The sequence below is a fragment of the Leuciscus leuciscus genome (genome assembly GCF_965113295.1).
Source record: "Leuciscus leuciscus genome assembly, chromosome: 22".
Lineage (NCBI taxonomy): Eukaryota > Metazoa > Chordata > Actinopteri > Cypriniformes > Leuciscidae > Leuciscus > Leuciscus leuciscus.
The window spans coordinates 9829356-9846312 of NC_138746.1; the positions used below are offsets into that span (position 1 = coordinate 9829356).

Here is a 16957-nt window from a genome sequence, read left to right on the forward strand (position 1 = left end):
TAAATTCAAATTCTGCTGTAAAGTAGTTCTAACAATATTTAGCTTAAGTCAGTTTAGTATTGATCCAATTCAGTTCCATAACTGTGTAAAATTCATCAGTTGTGTATACATACTGTATACAGTGTGTTTGTGCACATATATGTGGCTGATCAGGCCCAGGTGTGAGTCCCCATCATTTTGGGGTCCAACTGGGGTCTTTACGCCTGATCCAAAGCCACTGACTGCAGCATTCTCCAGTATTTGCTGTTTCTTTGATTGTCTGGTGCAGGACTTGGCCATGGATTCCCCGCTCTTTCAGAAGCCTGATGGTCGATGTTGCCTCAAAGCTTCATGCAGCCAAACTCTACCAGATGGACCAATACTTTTCATCCCTTTTGCTGAGCATCCGCTGCCATCTCCACATACGGAAACCTCTTCCTCTCATTTGCCTCCTCAGTAGCATCCTCCCAGGCTCAAAGGAGCCTGACACTGTCAAATGTAGGCTGTGGGCAAACAAATGATATATTTTGGTATTGTGGTCCAGCACCAGGTGTATGTCAATTCAATGAAATACACAGGGTGCTGGACCACAATAACAGGTCTGGTCTTTGGCTAGTACTGACAATTTCGGGCAGGACTTTTAGTTGTTTGCCCACACCAGCCTACATTTTACAGTGTCAGGCTCCTTCGAGAGGTACAGCCCTGATCGATAAAGGAAGCCTTCCATGTACCAAATATCTAATCAGCCAATCACATGGCAGCAACTGCATGTAGACATGGTCAAGACAATCTGCTGTTCAAACTGAGCTTTAGAATCGAGAAGAAAGGTGATCCGAAAAAGAGAAAATATCCAGTGAGGAGCAGTCCTGTGGGCAAAAATGCCTTGATGCCAGAGGTCAGAGGAGATTGGCCAGACTGGTTTGAGCTGATAGAAAGGCAGCAGTAACTCAAATAACCACTTGTTACAATCGAGGTCTGCAGAAGAGCGTTTCTGAACGCACAACACGTTAAACTTTAAGTAGATGGGCTATAGCAGCAGAAGATCACACCGGGTGCCACTCCTGTCAGCTAAGAACAGGAAACTGAGACTACGATTCACACTGGCTCACCAAAATTGGACAATAGAAGATTGGAAAAACATTGCCTGGTCTGATAAGTCTCGATTTCTACTGCGACATTTAGGTGGTAGGACCAGAATTTGGCATAAACAACATGAAAGCATGGATCCATCCTGCCTTGTATCAATGGTTCAGGCTGGTGGTGGTGTAATGGTGTCTGGGATATTTTCTTGACACACTTTGTGCCCCCTAGTACCAATTGAGCATTGTTTAAACGCCACAGGCTACCTGAGTATTGTTGCGGACCATATCCATCCCTTTTTGACCACAGTGTAGCCATCTTCTGATACTTCCAGCAAGATAACGCTCGATGTCACACAGCTCAAATCATCTCAAACTGGTTTCTTGAACATGACAATGAGCTCACTATACTCAAATGGCTTCCACAGTCACCAGATCTCAATCCAATAGAGCACCTTTGTGATGTGATGGACCGGACAAATCTGTAGCAACTGTGTAATGAGATCAATATCGACCAAAATCTCTGAGGAGGTTTTCCAGCACCTTGTTGAATCTATGTCCAAATGCTTTGGTTTAGTAACCAAGCTATGCATCATTTTTGACTAATCAGTTTTTTAATGGAAGACAGGGATCTATAGCTGTTGTAATCTATGGTTGAGGAAAAGGATTTTTGGTAACCATTTGAAAGAAAAAAGACGGCACTTTGTCAGGCTTCATGCAGTTATTATTGATATCACCACAAATATTCAAACCATATAGCACATCACAGCTGAACTTGCTAACATTTTTGTACAAAGAGTAAAAATGCTTAACTATGCTTAAAACCCCCCAAAAAGAAAGAAAATCAGTTTTCTGTACAGACAAATAATTTTTTATCAGCATCTAAAAGATAGGTATTTCATTTTAAGAATATCTGTCCAAGCATGAATTCATTACAAAATTTCACTAAACTGTCATTCTTTAAATTAAAAAAGAAAAGTTTTTCTGTACCCACAAGAACATTAGGCTACAGAACGCTACCTAAATGGTAGGCACATAGCAATTCCATCTTGGAAAAAAAGAAACTGAAAAGAAAATACAGAAATAACACAGCAACTTTAGTAATCCATGGGTTCTACGATCAGTGATCAGATTAACGATCACAGCCCACTAAAAATCAATCAAGAATTTTTTTTTAATACTTCATCAGAACCACAGGAACCTTTGAATACTTGAATATTTTCACAACACATCCTGGCTGATCTGCTACAATGACAGTCACTGGTGTTTTTTGCTGCGCTCCCTTTCGAATTTCAATAGATTCTTGTAACCATGCTCAGCTTTGGATCTCAAGGCCACTAGGTGGAGTCAGTGGCTTTCATGGAGGCTCATAGAGAGCTAGGAGAATGTAAGGGTTCTCCACTGCATCTCTCCAGCCCTTTTAAAAGATCAACATGTTTTATGTCCATGAGTGTATCCCAGAGGGAGCAGGTGAGTCCATGGATGGGCAGCGCTGGTTACAGGATGGCACAGAAGAACTTCTTCTCCCTGAAGGGGTTCTCGGACGCAGGCACAGGGGACAGCAGAGGATCCTCTTTAGCATGGGCTTCGCAGTACGATGTCAAATCTGCTGCTGCTTTGGAGACCTAATGTTGATGCATGTAAACACATACAGTCACCAAACAATGCTCACTGTGTTTTCACTCCTAATCAAGTTAATGTGTTTATTTGGATTCATATTCTTCTCACCTTTATCCTGTCAATATTGGCCTCCATCTTGAGCTGCTCCACCAGTTTGCGAGCCTGAGCAATGCTAGCAGTGTTGTTGGTGGCCATTAGGCTTCCGGTTCAGGCCTGTTGCACTGACACAGATGGAAGAACAAATTCTGTAAATTTGACAAGACAAATATGGATGAAAGAGTGTGTCTGTGCATTAACTGTCAATAATTCAAAATATGTGCAAAATAATTGCTGTGTGCTTTAATGCAGGGCTTTTCAAACTGGGGGTCCAGGGGGCTGTGAAAAATGTCAAATAAATAAATAAATCAGATTAAAAAATGACTGAAGTTGACATTATTGCTGTTTCATTCCACTTTCTATACACTGGTCAGAAATTAATTATTGACCAATTATTTTATTTTATTGACAGATACCAAAAGAGGTGTGTAAAGTTATTTTCCAGATAATATTTTTAAAACTGCTTTAAAAATTTAAAACATCACAACTGCTTTCAACATTGATAATAGTAAGAAATGTTTCTTAAGCACCAAATCAGCATATAAGAAAGATTTCTGAATATATAAAAGATAGTTTAAAATACTTAAAAACATTATTTTAAATTGTAATATTTCACAATATTGCTCTTTTTTTTTTTTTTTTTACAGATTTTTTGATTAAATAAATGCAACCCTTGGTGAGCATAAGAGACTTATTTCAAAAACATTTAAAACCTTACTTAACCCAAACTTTTGAGCAGTAGTCTATTCTTTTTTCCCCCCACAGTATATTTACTCTATTCTTAGAAGGTGGTCCCTTGTAAGGGCATCACCGTGTTTGGTGGTTAATGCCATTAAAAAAAATCCGAAATCCTTGCTCTAGAGTATAATGACAGTGATAGATCATTTTTTAGGCTGGTTAGATGTGGTTTGCTGGTAAACCAGCATGGTCTTTTCTTATAAATCTGGTTGACCAAAAACCACTGATTCTGTACCTTACTTCCTTCCAAACTGTCTGCCCACTATTTAGACTCCAAACAAACTCCATATTCATTCAAAGTCTCTCAGAGAGGGCCACAACACAGTTAATGGCTAAAAAGCAATATAAATATTTTTTGCTTGTTTGTATTTTGATTTCCTCACAGTTTTACAGTCATCATTAAAGAATTCAATTTAAATTAAATCTATGTATATATAGAGGTACAGGATAGAAAATAGTAGCTTAGTATAGTAGCTTAGCTTAGTCAGTATAGTCCCCACAACGATAGAAAAAGCAAACGCGTGTGAGTGCTTCTTACATATTTATGTAGCTCTGCCATATGGGTATTGATAGCACACTGTGACACACCTGTCATGACTGTGAGCTCAAAGGCCTGTGGTGTTTTGGAGTTTTTAATCTCACTTGGCCCTCCTGCAGTGAGGTTAAACACAAAGGCCTGCTGCTGAGAGTAGACAGCAGGGGGCGCTAGACTATCAGCTGTCACACTGACCTCATTCTAGGTAATGAGCCCAACCCAGCTCACTGAAAGAGAGCAGAAACTTCCTATACCTGACCAACGTCTAGCATTATTTACTCCTCACTCACAAGACACACCTTCCCTTGAGTGTTTATAATGTGAATCTAATTAAATATACAATTGAAAATGAGAGGAAACTCCCAACTTGGCCTGAAGAAAACAAGTTCATCATGGCCTATTAACTTTCCACTTGTAAACCAATTAAGCTCGCAAATGTAGTCAGTATCTTGACATCCAAATGTTCACTGACAATATCCTCACTCTTATCACATTATCTACAATTATATTTCCTGATATTATTACATTATGATTCAACAGTTAATGTGTTATTTTGTATGCCACTGAAAAAAAGCCTTATCAGATAAAGAAGGGAATAAGTAACTGTAAATACAGTTATGCTTAGTAAAAGACTAAGGATTTTGCATTTATTCCACAAAATAATGAGAATCCAGGCTCCAATTTTCTGAGAGGAGCAGCATCTTCATCCTCAGCTCCTGGTAATCTGTTGTAAAGACTGTTTCATTAAACCTAGTGACCATCCCATGCCTCTTTGCAATGGACCTCAGTTGCTAGGCAACTGAGATACAGAGCGATCCGACAGCAATGAAACGTTCCACTCCTAAAATCAAGGATGGAGCTCAGCTCACCAAAGGCAACTTTAGATTGGGGAACCCATACATCTTAAGAGTTCAGAGAGGGGACAGCTTCAGCACACTGCCTACCTCTGTAAATCAGGCCTAAAGAGACATTTACAGCCAGACAAGGAACATCAACACAAATCCAGGGTGGAGTCTGTGTTTAAAAGCCATTTTAGATTGCAGTCCCTGTTTGTCTTCCGGGAGCTCAAAACTTTACCTTATAGGGGGTCAGAGAGAGGAGGGGATTAAAACTCAGGAGGCAAAAGGAGAATGTCAGTGATAGGAAAGAGAACAGCGCCAGACAGTAACTTGAAGAGTGTGTAGCCTGCTGATATACAGTCTGTGCGGTATGTGATCAACTAGAGGCTCAGAGATGTGCTAGAGACATCTATCGCCAGTTAACCCATTACTTTGCACCTATTATAGCATACGCATGACATCACCATTTTCACAAATTCACATTTTTGTAGTTTACAAGGAGACAATAAAGGTACAGTTTTTTAGTTTTTTTTTTACTTGCACTTTGAAACCCACTTTTATCTAATATTACTTTTATAGTGGGAGGATTTTTTTTTCTCCAATAATTAGTTAATTTAGTATATAAAAAATATAAAAGTACAATATGAATGTCACATGTATGTTGGTTTCATTGTGTTTTGCTTTGGTTTAGTTGTAGTTCCTGTTTCCTTTGTTCTCATTTTCCTGCCACTAGTTAGTTTCCATGGTTTCTTATTAGTTCACCCTCTTCTGCTGGTTAGCTTTCCTAGTGTATTTAAGCCCTTGGTTTTCCTCAGTTCCTTGTCGTGTTTACGTTGTGTTATAGGGTGTAGTGCTTTGTTTCACTCTGTGTTTAGTATAAGTTTAATCATCTTTCTGCAGGCTCTCTTGGATTGCTGCAGCTTAACTGTGACAATGAAAGGCAATTATCAGAATCAGAAAGAAATTTAAATTATATAATTACATCATGTCAACGTTTAAATTTTGTTCACATAGTATAAATAGCTGCCTTTCTACTTTAAGAAGAGCCCCTCACAAGGGGATCATTATATTTGGGGGTCCTTGGCATTGAAAATGTAGTATATTTAGTGGACCGATCACAGCTATGCAATAGCCAGTTTTCACTGTAACTTCATGCACTCTCTTTGACTTAAAAAAAAAAACATGCAAATCAATATCTCTATTGATTTGTTCATCAGAAGACTGTTAGGGGTCTATAAATCGGCATGTATATATTTGAAGAGGTACAGGGGGCGCTCATTTAATTTGTATCCCCAGAGAGTGGGCCATATGTGTGCCATTTACCCAAGCCGCATTTCTACAGGAAGGCCAGCAGGGAAATGGAAGTGCCACTGCAGGGAGCATTTGAGAAGTCTGTTATAATGTAACACAACAAGAATAATCAAGGTGTAATATCGAGTCTCCCTGGGCTGAAAAAAGGTTCTTCCTAACAGAACGTTCTAGAACAGAGCAAAAGTGTGAAAATGGATGCCTTCGGCCTAACTACAAAAAACACAGCGCTATGAAATTTGAAAAATGCCGTGACCATTTATAAACCCAAAACATTTATCAGCGCATGTGTCTAATACCCTCTTACACTAGTAGACTATCACATGTTTTAGCACTGCAGTGGGTGATATACAGTATGCATATCTGTTCTCTTTTTACATATTTTCTTTCTGGTTCTCACCTTATTTTTGACTCTTTTCTCCTTCAGCCCGTTTTTGTATATCTTCAAAAGTGAGTTCACCTCCTGTGGTGTGTCTTCAGCCTCTGTTGAGAAAGGAAGCCATGCAGTTAGAGTCCATATGTTCAATATCCCGGTTGCAGCTCAAGGCCTTTTGCAAGTGTTTGTGTGCATGTGCTGGTTGAAGGGTTTAGAATGTCACACCTTTCCCAGACTGTTTGCAGTGAGTTACAGTCGAGACCTGACTGAAGTTTATCTTACGTGCCTATACAAAAGCCCGGCCTGCACAATCGAAACAAAAACAACACGACTGACTTAAGCGTGATGATAACACATTCAGTTGATCGATATGATTCTTTTGGTAAAAATATAGCGGGGTTAAGTAGAACTTTTAAGAGTACAGATTGCTGTATTCACATCCCACCTTCTCTCTTTCTCTTCCTCTGTCTGTCTCTGTCAGTGTGATAAATGTGCCAATTACTCTGCTGGAAAAGCTCTGCAGCAGCAGGGAATTCCACTATTGTGAATCATTTCCAACCAGAATGTTCCAGCAACAATTAATCTCTCCACGTCTCTTCGGTCTTAGTGGACACAGCACCACCAAATCATTTAAACAACATTAGGGTGCACCGCAAGTTGGTAGAAAATTAGTCACTCTATTGCTTCAAAACTTTGGTTTTGAACAGAATTAACACACTCGCAAGTAGTTTCACTGAAGGTAACATGACTGTGATAACGCAGGAATGAGGAACAGTAGCCTCACACTTTAATATAAAACCCCGGTCACATGTCCACCTACGCACATGGTCAAAGCTACAAGCTCGCTGCTTGTTTAATGGCATACCTACATTTTTACTAGATGCTTTGGCTGTCTCTTGACAACATTCAAAGAAATAATAATTATCTTAATAGATTATTGTATGGAAATAATTGATGAATGTATGAAGTTGGTCTCTCTAGTGCTTAATGGTGATGAATATGGTTCTTTTCTTCTGTATTCTGATGTACATTTGAGTAAAATGGATTATCGAAAAGAAAAGAAAATGCAGGGTGGGGACTTGGTATAATTCATTGGGTGTTAATTGAATGGAGGCAGATCTGAATGTGAGGCTTGCTGTCAATTGTAAGAAAGGGGTCTAGGCCAGGCAGAGAGACCATCTTTAACCAATAAAAAACATCTTAAAAATATACCAGAAAGCATATTAGGCTGGATTAAGAAGTTGTCAAATGTTTGTAACTGACACAGGGCTTGTCTAACTCTACCACCAACAATACAGTCAATGTGAATTGTGTTCACACCCAATTTTACTTCTGTAATGTGGAACACATTTGCATGTGAAACAGGACATTCAACAAGCACAAGCAACAAGCAAATGTAGAACAGGCCTTGATTTTATTCATTGTGAAATAATTTAATTTTGAAAAGTCAGCTTACATACATAGGCTACTTGAATGAATGCAAGTTTTTTTTTTTACACCCAAGTAGCTATTTATCTATTGGTTAACATTATCCACTGCATGGCCGTAATCATTTTTTTTTTTTTTATGAAAGATTATGAACAGAAACAATTTTTTCTAAATACAGAGGACATATTAATAAAGTAAACAGGGTAAATTTGGACTTTAACATTACACCAAACTTGGGAAAAACGCAACTCTGGCAACATTTCATTGCTTTTGCACGCTTCAGTTATCTTCTTCTTCCACAGTTAATGGCGCTAAAGTAAGTTCAGTTTTCTCTGAAACAGATGAACATGAATCTGTCAACGTTTTATTACGTTGGTTGTTGTATGTATCGTGTCATTTCGGAAATTAAATGTCCGGTGAGCTGCACTAAACGGTTAATGCTATCTATAGTGTCAAACAAAAGCAAATGTGAGATAAAAATGCATTGGTTGAAGCAACAATCTTGCTTCTACAAGTCTTTGTGAGCTCTTTTAACGTTACTCGTTCACGTGTACCCGAGCGCGTTGCATCGCAAGTACAATGCTGTACCAGGTGAGCAAATTTACTACATCAGAAAAGCAATATACATCAAAATGTATTAGCTTACAAATCATGCACTATGGTAAAGGTGTCACAACATTGTATTGTGCAAGAATCCGTGCAAAAATAACACTTTATTAATCGATAATCTGCTCCTGTAATCACCATTTGTTTGAAAAGGAATAATTAAGTTGGGGTTTCACTGCCACTAGTGTTCATTTCAGCTGGAAACTGCAGCGAATAGGAACAATTTTAGAGTTTTGCAGAAAAGAAGTTAGAGGCACATTTTTCCAATGATCCAAGGTAACCTGTAACATTTTCTCGGCTGTCACGATCTGTGTGTTTAGTTTCATTTTCATGGACCTTTAGTTTTTATTCCTCAGTTACTTGTTTCCTTTGTTTACTTTGTTCCTAGTTTCTTGCCAGGCATTAGTTGTCATGGACATTCATTCAATCATCACACCCGTTTGTAATTTTGTCATCATCATCACTGTGTATTTAAGTTCCTCTTTGTGCTCCATTCAGTTGTCCGGTATTGTTGTGTAATGCATGCTGTCACGTTGCCTTTCTTCATGTGGATTACTTGAGTTTGTTTTATTCAATAAATCTTTTGTTTTATTGAACCTTTTGAACTATTCATCTTTATCATCTGGACCTAATCGTTACACTCTCCAGGCCTCAGTAGACACTGGCCAGTTTAATAATTTATCCATTGAGCCCCAGATGCTAAAGAGAGAGTGTTTGTGTGTGTGTGTGAGAGAGTGAAAGAAAGAGACAGATTTATACTGGTTTTTTTTCTGGTTTCACTCCAGGGGTCCCATAGTAGACACTGACCCTGCCACCAGGGGCCTCATTTATAAAACATGCGTACACACAGATTTGAACCTAGTGTGCCAGTCATGAAATGCATCTCTATAGCAGGCATTGTGTTTATCGTGCAATAATATAGTTTTTACGTGCATATGAAACGCACTTTATTGTGCGTAATACCCATTTACCCCACACCACTAATCCTACCCAAACACGAACATACCCTAATCCTACCCAAGGGGTTTACAGTGCGTATCATATGCACGTAAAAACTAATTTTCGCATATAAATTGCACGATAAACACAAAGTGTGCTATAGAGACGCATTTAATGAGATCGGGTCGAGTGCATACGCTAAGGGTATGTTTACATGACAGCGATGTACTGAAAATGGAAAAGCTTTTCCTTTGCGTTATTCGCGTAAAGACAACAACGTTGTCAAAACGATCCCCGTTCACACAAATCCGCAAAAACGATTAAAAACGCTGTATTATGCTGCCAGGCCAGTAGTTGGCGATATCAATTTGTAAAAAACACTACATGCCTATAGACTGAACATGTAATATGCATGTGCATGACGTCACCGGTTTCACAAATTTGTGTGTTTGTGGTTTACACGTTTTCAAAAACTGGCACTTTGAAACCCATTTCAAAAGTTTGTGTTTTCAGGCCCCCAAAACATCGTTGTCGTGTAAATGGCCGAAACGCATAAAAAGTTTTACGGTGTCAATGTAAATGGCCCCTAAAATCCATGCCAACATTCAGATTGATAAAAACAATCTTTGACATGGAAAAGTGCTTGCGCCAAATCAGGGTCAAAGCAGATATGCACTTTTCCTTGTGGCAGAGAGTCGGAGTAGGCTACAGGTATTTGGAAATCTAAGCAGTTTTCAAGCCATTCTCAAGTAGCCTAAAGGATTTGGGCGTTGACTTGGTGCTCTTTTATATGTTAATTAAATAATTAGGCGGTGTTTACAAGGCGGAGATCTGAAACCATTCAGCTGCGCACAATTTCAAGATCATTTGCGATTTATAAATTTCACATCTGGTAGAGAAGCGTAGGCCTACGCACGTTTTTTCTGCGTACGTTCTCTGAATCACACGTTCACACATTCGAAAAATGATCGTAAGATCAAATGTAGGATGGTACGCAACATTTTATAAATGAGGCCCCAGATCTCAAGACTCAAACCATGTCCGTCATTCCGTTTCTCCGACGCCTAACGTCTGTCACACATTGCAGAGTCTGTCAGCATAATCAAAAACCTCCCATGTAAATTTGACACCGCTTTTCAGCTTTAAAGGGAAACTCCACCGAAAAATGAAAATTCTGTCATCATATACTCATCCTCATGTTGTTTCAAACCTTTATGAATTTCTTTCTTCTGCTGAACAGAAAGGAAGATATCTAGAAGAATGTTAGTAACCAGACAGTTTTAGATACCATTGACTTCCATAGTATATTTTTTTCCTACTATGGAAGTCAATGGTATCTAAAACTGTCTGGTTACTCACATTCTTCTAGATATCTTCCTTTCTGTTCAGCAGAAGAAAAAAATTCATACAGGTTTGAAACAACATGAGGGTGAGTATATGATGACAGAATTTTCATTTTTCGGTGGAGTATCCCTTTAAATATGAAATGTCTGTGATCCTGTCTGAACTATATGTAGGCTATTGCTCTATGGTTTGTTTGCTCTGGTGTCCGGGTCTGTTCTCATGCAAGATTCAGTCTTATAAACATAAGACTAGTAGCCTCCCCTCATCTGTTATGAGTTAGGAAAGCTAGGCAATTCTCCATGAACTTAGGCTAACACTCATTCAATATTCAAAAATGTCTTCTGACTTTCTTTCTTTCATTGTGAGTTCATAAAACACTATAAATCTAAACTGAAACTTAAATACAGGATGAGATCGTTCAGGATTATCAAGACTTGTGGTTTTTAATGAAACAGGAGCTTGTGTGTGTTTACAGTGGTTTAAAATGACTTCCTGCAGAATCTGCCACTTAGCCAAGAACAACACCCAAGGTTCCCGGAGAGTTAACACTATTCCAAACATCCGGGGTTGCATTCTCTACTTTCAACTTAATTTCAAGTCATGTTTTTAAAATGTACTCGCATACACAGTTCTTAGTGTCCCCTTATCAATAAATACAAGGCTTTTTCCTCACTCTGAGTTTTCAATTTCACAGAAGATATAAAAGTAGCCATAATGTAATGTATATTTATTTTCCAAACACTTTTATAGTTTTATAAACACTTTTAAATAATAAAAAAAAGTTTAAAAAAAGTATGACTCTCTCTCTATAAATATACAGATACATTATTTACATATATCTATGTACCAATATAACCAACTAATAATTACATAGATATATGTAAATAATTCGTTTATTGTAATGTATGAACATTGTTTACTGTGATTTTTTTTATAGTCTTGAATTGATCATATTTGCACAATAAACAATTATTTTCCAAGAAATGTTTGTGTTTGAATGACAAGGATATCCTGGATCTTTATGTTCTTGGATATTATAGTTAATAAAATGAATAATATTTTCAGAAATAATAGCAAATTATAAACCTAAAAATTTTTTTTTAAAGAAAACTGTTATATGAAAATGTATTTATGTTTGCGGAAACACACACCCATCGGACAATTATCTGATTAAGTACTGGATATCTTCATGATAAAGGTTCAACATTACATAAGATGCTGTGGAATCCTGATTGCCTAATAAATAAAAATAAATAAATAAAATAAAAAGCCTACCAAAGCATCAAGTATGACACATAAATTCAAAATGTATCTGTGTTCGAGTTTTACAATGAGTTGGTTTCCTTTGTTCCTTTTTCCACTTCTAGTTAGTTAGTCTCCTAGGTTACTCATTGTTTGATTATCGTTTGCACCAGATGTTCATTTAGTTGATTGGTTTGCTCAGTGTATTTAAGCTCGGTGATTCCTTCTGTTCATTTTCAGTTATTGTCACGTGTTAACTTGGTTGTTCTGTTCCTGAGGTCTTTTGTTAAAACTAAAATTGCTGCATTTAGATCCTTTTCTCCTCATCATTTCAACGATTCTATGACACTAACAAAGTACTATTAAAGCATTCAGATTAGAAACACTAATTTATGTGATTATAAGCTCTTATAAGAATAATTCCATGCAGTGAACACTGTTTAATGTATGTGAGCTATATAGTGCTAACCAGAGTTCAGCCTGTGATACCGTTGAGCGGAACGTTCTGCAAGAAAGAGCACTGTTCTAAAGTCATCATCAAAATTCTCTGGGGACTCCTGGGGGATTCCTCTCAAATATTCAACCCCCTTTCTCCTTTTGCCATTTCTCCATCTCTCTCTCTCTCTTTTCTCTCTTCAGCATCTTCTCCCACCCCTCCCCCATGCTCTCCTCCACTTTCATCCCCCCATCTCCGGCAGCATTTACCCCAAACAGATGCTCGATGCTCCTCATACATACACCTGACCAAAAAAGGCATTTCTGCTCTACATTACAGTGCGTAAAATTACTAAACCCTGATCCGTACAAACAAACACATCCTCTTGTAAATCACAAGCAAACATATTCGTCCCCAGAGCAATTTAAGACTGATTTAGAATGACACACATGCAACGGCTGAGGACAAGCCGTGCGTCCATGCAAGACTAGTCAGATAGAACAAACACACCCATCTACACAGTGGAAAAAACACTACACATTTGACAACAATCCAGTGCAGGAGTACACAAAAAAACTCAAACATACATGATAAAAGAGTATTTTTTTTTCTAAAAATAAATAAATAAATAAAAAACATGAAATGAAAATGATTTCATTTAGAAAGCTTGCCCCACTGACACATTCACGCCTGTCTATCTGCACACAAATCTGTCTGTGCCACATGAAAAAGATTTTCTACTCACCTTCTTCAGTGTGTGTAGAATCTTAAATAACACAAGAGCAGTATGTAACAGTAGCACACATACACTCCTTGTTCTGACACTCTGGCACCCACACTCACACACACACACACGCTGCTACACTGCCCCAGCTGACAGCCTTCCTCTCGCTCCGCCCATCAACTAGTGGAATCGCTCAGGAAGCCAGCTGAAAGCCACTTCCTCTTGCTCCCAAACACTCACAAAGACATTGTTTCAAACGAAAAACAAGATTATTTACCTGCTGCCACCCCAGTCAGACCATAGTGCTGTGATTCTAGTGTGTTGGTGCTGATGCACACCAGTGTGTTATTTCTGCTCTCTGCTCTTTGGCTCCTGTGCATGCATGTGCAGCTCCGCACAGAGGTTCTTGCACCGAGCTGACAAGGAGCACAGATAAATATCCACAACTGCCCCTCCCCCAAAGCATGTGTATGTGTGTCTAAAAGAAAGAGAGCGAGAAAACCTCCCTTTCAGAGTCATTGTGCACACACACACACACACACAGAGACACAGCCTGAGCTCCTGTAATCAAAAGCTTAATCTTCCGTCTCATGATATTAGAGCAACAGAAGATTAAAAAAGGAATTGCAACTGGCAACTCTTCAATAAACACACATACACACAGTTACAGGGCAGGCTGAGGTGACGATGTGTTACAGGATTGCAGATGTGTGTGTGTAACTTTTGCTATTCTATATTTGGAAATTTAAACAGTCTGTCTGGTGTGTCTCTTGAGACCACTGAGTCTAGGTTTGTCACTTTGGGATCCCCATGCATACATGTACTGCAAGCTGAGCATTGGTCACCAGCATATGTTGTGTTTTGGATGCTGGTCTTGGGAGGCTGCTGTGCTGTTGTCTCCACCAGGCCTAGCTTGCCTAACTAGCTTGAGCAGCTTGAAGCAGCCAAAGTCCATGCTGGTTAAACATACTTATTCACTGGTGTCCTCCAACTAGAATAGCATTAAATCAGTATTTTCCAGGATAAACCAGCATGGTGGTCTGAGCTGGTCTTTTCGGGAGCGCATTTTAGCAATTACAAAACAAAAATGTAGTTGCAACTTTATGTCACAGTGTGACTGTTTTATTTATTTCTCGTAAATGCGAGTTTATATATTGCAGTGGGTCTATCTCTCACAATGTTTTGGACTCAAAAATGCGTTTATTTTTTACTCTATAGGGGATAAACAGGCTTTCATACTTTTCAGAAGCGTATACAATACCGTTCAAAGGTTAGAAATCGGTATTTTTCAATGTTTTTGAAAGAAGTAGCCTATCTTATGCTCACCAAGGCTGCATTTTTTTGATCAAAATACAGTAAAATATTTGACCAATTTAGAATACCTTTTAAATTTATAATACATTTTCAACTTTTAAATAATTTTCAATGTTAATATATTTTAAGTGTAATTTCTTCCTGGGATGGCAAAGCTGAATTTTCAGCATCATTATTCGTCTTCAGTGTCACATGATCCTTCGAAAATCATTCTATTATGATGATTTGCTGCTCAATAAATATTTCAAATTATTATCAATGTTGAAAAGAGTTGTGCTGCTTAATGATGATACATGTTCAGTATTTAGATTCATGCTTTTAAGACAAATAAAAAGATGAATTCTCAGTAGATGGATCAGTATAATAATTTAAAAATGAATTAAGTAAAAGTGGAGTGAATTGGGATGAGCCATTGTGAGAGGGGTAGAGCGTTGGTTCGGCTGAAAAGCTTTAGAGGAATTAATTAATTTATCTGTGATCTGATTACAGAGATTCATTATGTGAACTAATGGAATTATCTCACGGAGTTAACCTTTCGGATTACTCACTAAAACATAGGCTAATTTCATTAATATTCCCATACATCAACATCACCACAAAAGACTGCGTTCAGTGAAATAACAAATTATTATTTCGAGTTTGAAGATGCAATTGAGACTGAGAGAGAATATGTGTGTGTGTATGTGTGTGTGCATGATTTCAATTCTAATTTGAAGCCATCTGGTGTCTCCAGTAGCTGCTTGCCTGCCCCACTGCCCCATGGGATTACCATAAGGATGTCAGTGAAGGCACAATCACCCTGATCTCAACACAAACTCCCAGCACAAAGATGTTAATCAATCATTTATACTGATGTTTTGTTTGTGCACTCAACAAAGACTGAATTTGACATGAACACTTGTTCTATGGATAGTGGACAAATAGAAATAACTGCCGCTATGGCTTTGCATTCAGGTCAGTGATTGGCTGGCTTCATGAACTGAACTAAAATGACTAACTTTTACACTGGAGATCAATATCATACTTTAAACACATGGAATAAAAGATACATCACTATTCAAAAGTTTGTGGTAGGTAAGATTTTTCTTCTTTTTTTTTTTTAAATAAGTCTCTTATGCTCACCAAATCTGCATTTATTTGATCAAAAATACATGATATTGTGAAATATATTTATGCAATTTAAAATAACTTTTGAATGGTAGTTTACGTTTCAAGTTCATTTGTCACATTTATACATCTTTAGTAGTGAAATATGCTTTCTACAAACCCCTACATTGTGCACTTAGTCTGTTAAAATATTATAAGATATATTTACAAAAATGTCAATCTAAAAAAATGTAATACCACAGAAATTACAGACTAAAAATATAGTTTTTAAGGAAAAAAAGCTTGAAAAAAATGTACCTCAACTAAACAGAGAGGGCATAAGTGTTACATAACGAAATATTCTAATGTGCAAAAGGTAGTGGATATGTCATATGAATGATAACTAGTACATAGTGCAAAAGTGTCACACTGCAGTCAACACAACAGATGACACAGCATGATTCAACCAAGTACATAATCTCTAAAACAAGGTATTATAACATCTTGATGCTATAGCATGGTTCTGTTTATTGAGGGAGTTGCATCCTCTGCTGTCTGTCTATTCTCTGACTGAGACAGGAAGAAAGAAGAATAACATGAGATAGCATAGATAGATAAAGAAAACGATGGTTGGAGGGAATGAGAGAAAGAGAGAGAGAGAGAGAGAGAGAGGGGGGGAACGGAAGGATGTAGTGTGACGAAGACGTTGATGAAATGGATTTCCCCTCTAGTTGCCATGGCAACAGTGGTAGTGGATGAATGATTTTCAAGTACAGTCAGGTAGCTGCGAGGAATAGGCTGAAGAGAACAGGACAGCACAGCTTTAAAGAGAGGTGGAGCAGGATTTTCTTGCTCACGAAAATGTTCATTCTAATTGCTCTCCTCCACCCACTTTGGGACAGACAGCTGTACTATGAGAGACTGTAGTTATGACTTATGAGAGACTTTTTTTTATGAAAGCAACCCACAAACACTGCTTACGCAAACAAAACCCTCAAGATGATGCAGTGACGTCTTCAATGCTCCTACAGACATTCTCTTGAAACACTTTGCTAGTATTGGTGCTTCCCAGTAAATGTCTGAGGAACAAAATTCACGGCACACCAAACGAATAAAAAGTGCATTATCACATAATGCACATTTTCCTAGTGACCAGGTACTCATATCTATTTTGGAAAATAAGATACAACAAAAACTACATGTAAAAAAAGGCACATTTGGCAAGTACTATGTGATTCATTTTATGCCCAAGTTGCATTAGCCTATAT

General features: G+C 38.0%; 1 protein-coding gene across 5 annotated transcripts; it reads right to left on the reverse strand.

Annotated features, from left to right (window-relative positions):
• Positions 1-1760: 1760 nt before the first annotated feature.
• Positions 1761-13728, reverse strand: gng2 (guanine nucleotide binding protein (G protein), gamma 2). Of its 5 annotated transcripts, none has more exons than XM_082153201.1 (5): positions 13567-13728; positions 6595-6677; positions 4992-5124; positions 2787-2899; positions 1761-2683 (listed from the first exon to the last, which is right to left on the reverse strand). In XM_082153201.1, exons 4-5 carry the CDS (start codon positions 2871-2873, stop codon positions 2555-2557), a joined length of 216 nt encoding a protein of 71 aa, XP_082009327.1. In that variant the 5' UTR covers positions 2874-2899; positions 4992-5124; positions 6595-6677; positions 13567-13728; the 3' UTR covers positions 1761-2554. The 5 variants fall into 5 exon arrangements, with proteins under 5 accessions (XP_082009327.1, XP_082009326.1, XP_082009324.1 ...); XM_082153200.1 differs by lacking the exon at positions 13567-13728 and adding an exon at positions 13311-13462; XM_082153198.1 differs by lacking the exon at positions 4992-5124.
• Between the last annotated feature and the right edge of the window lie 3229 nt (positions 13729-16957).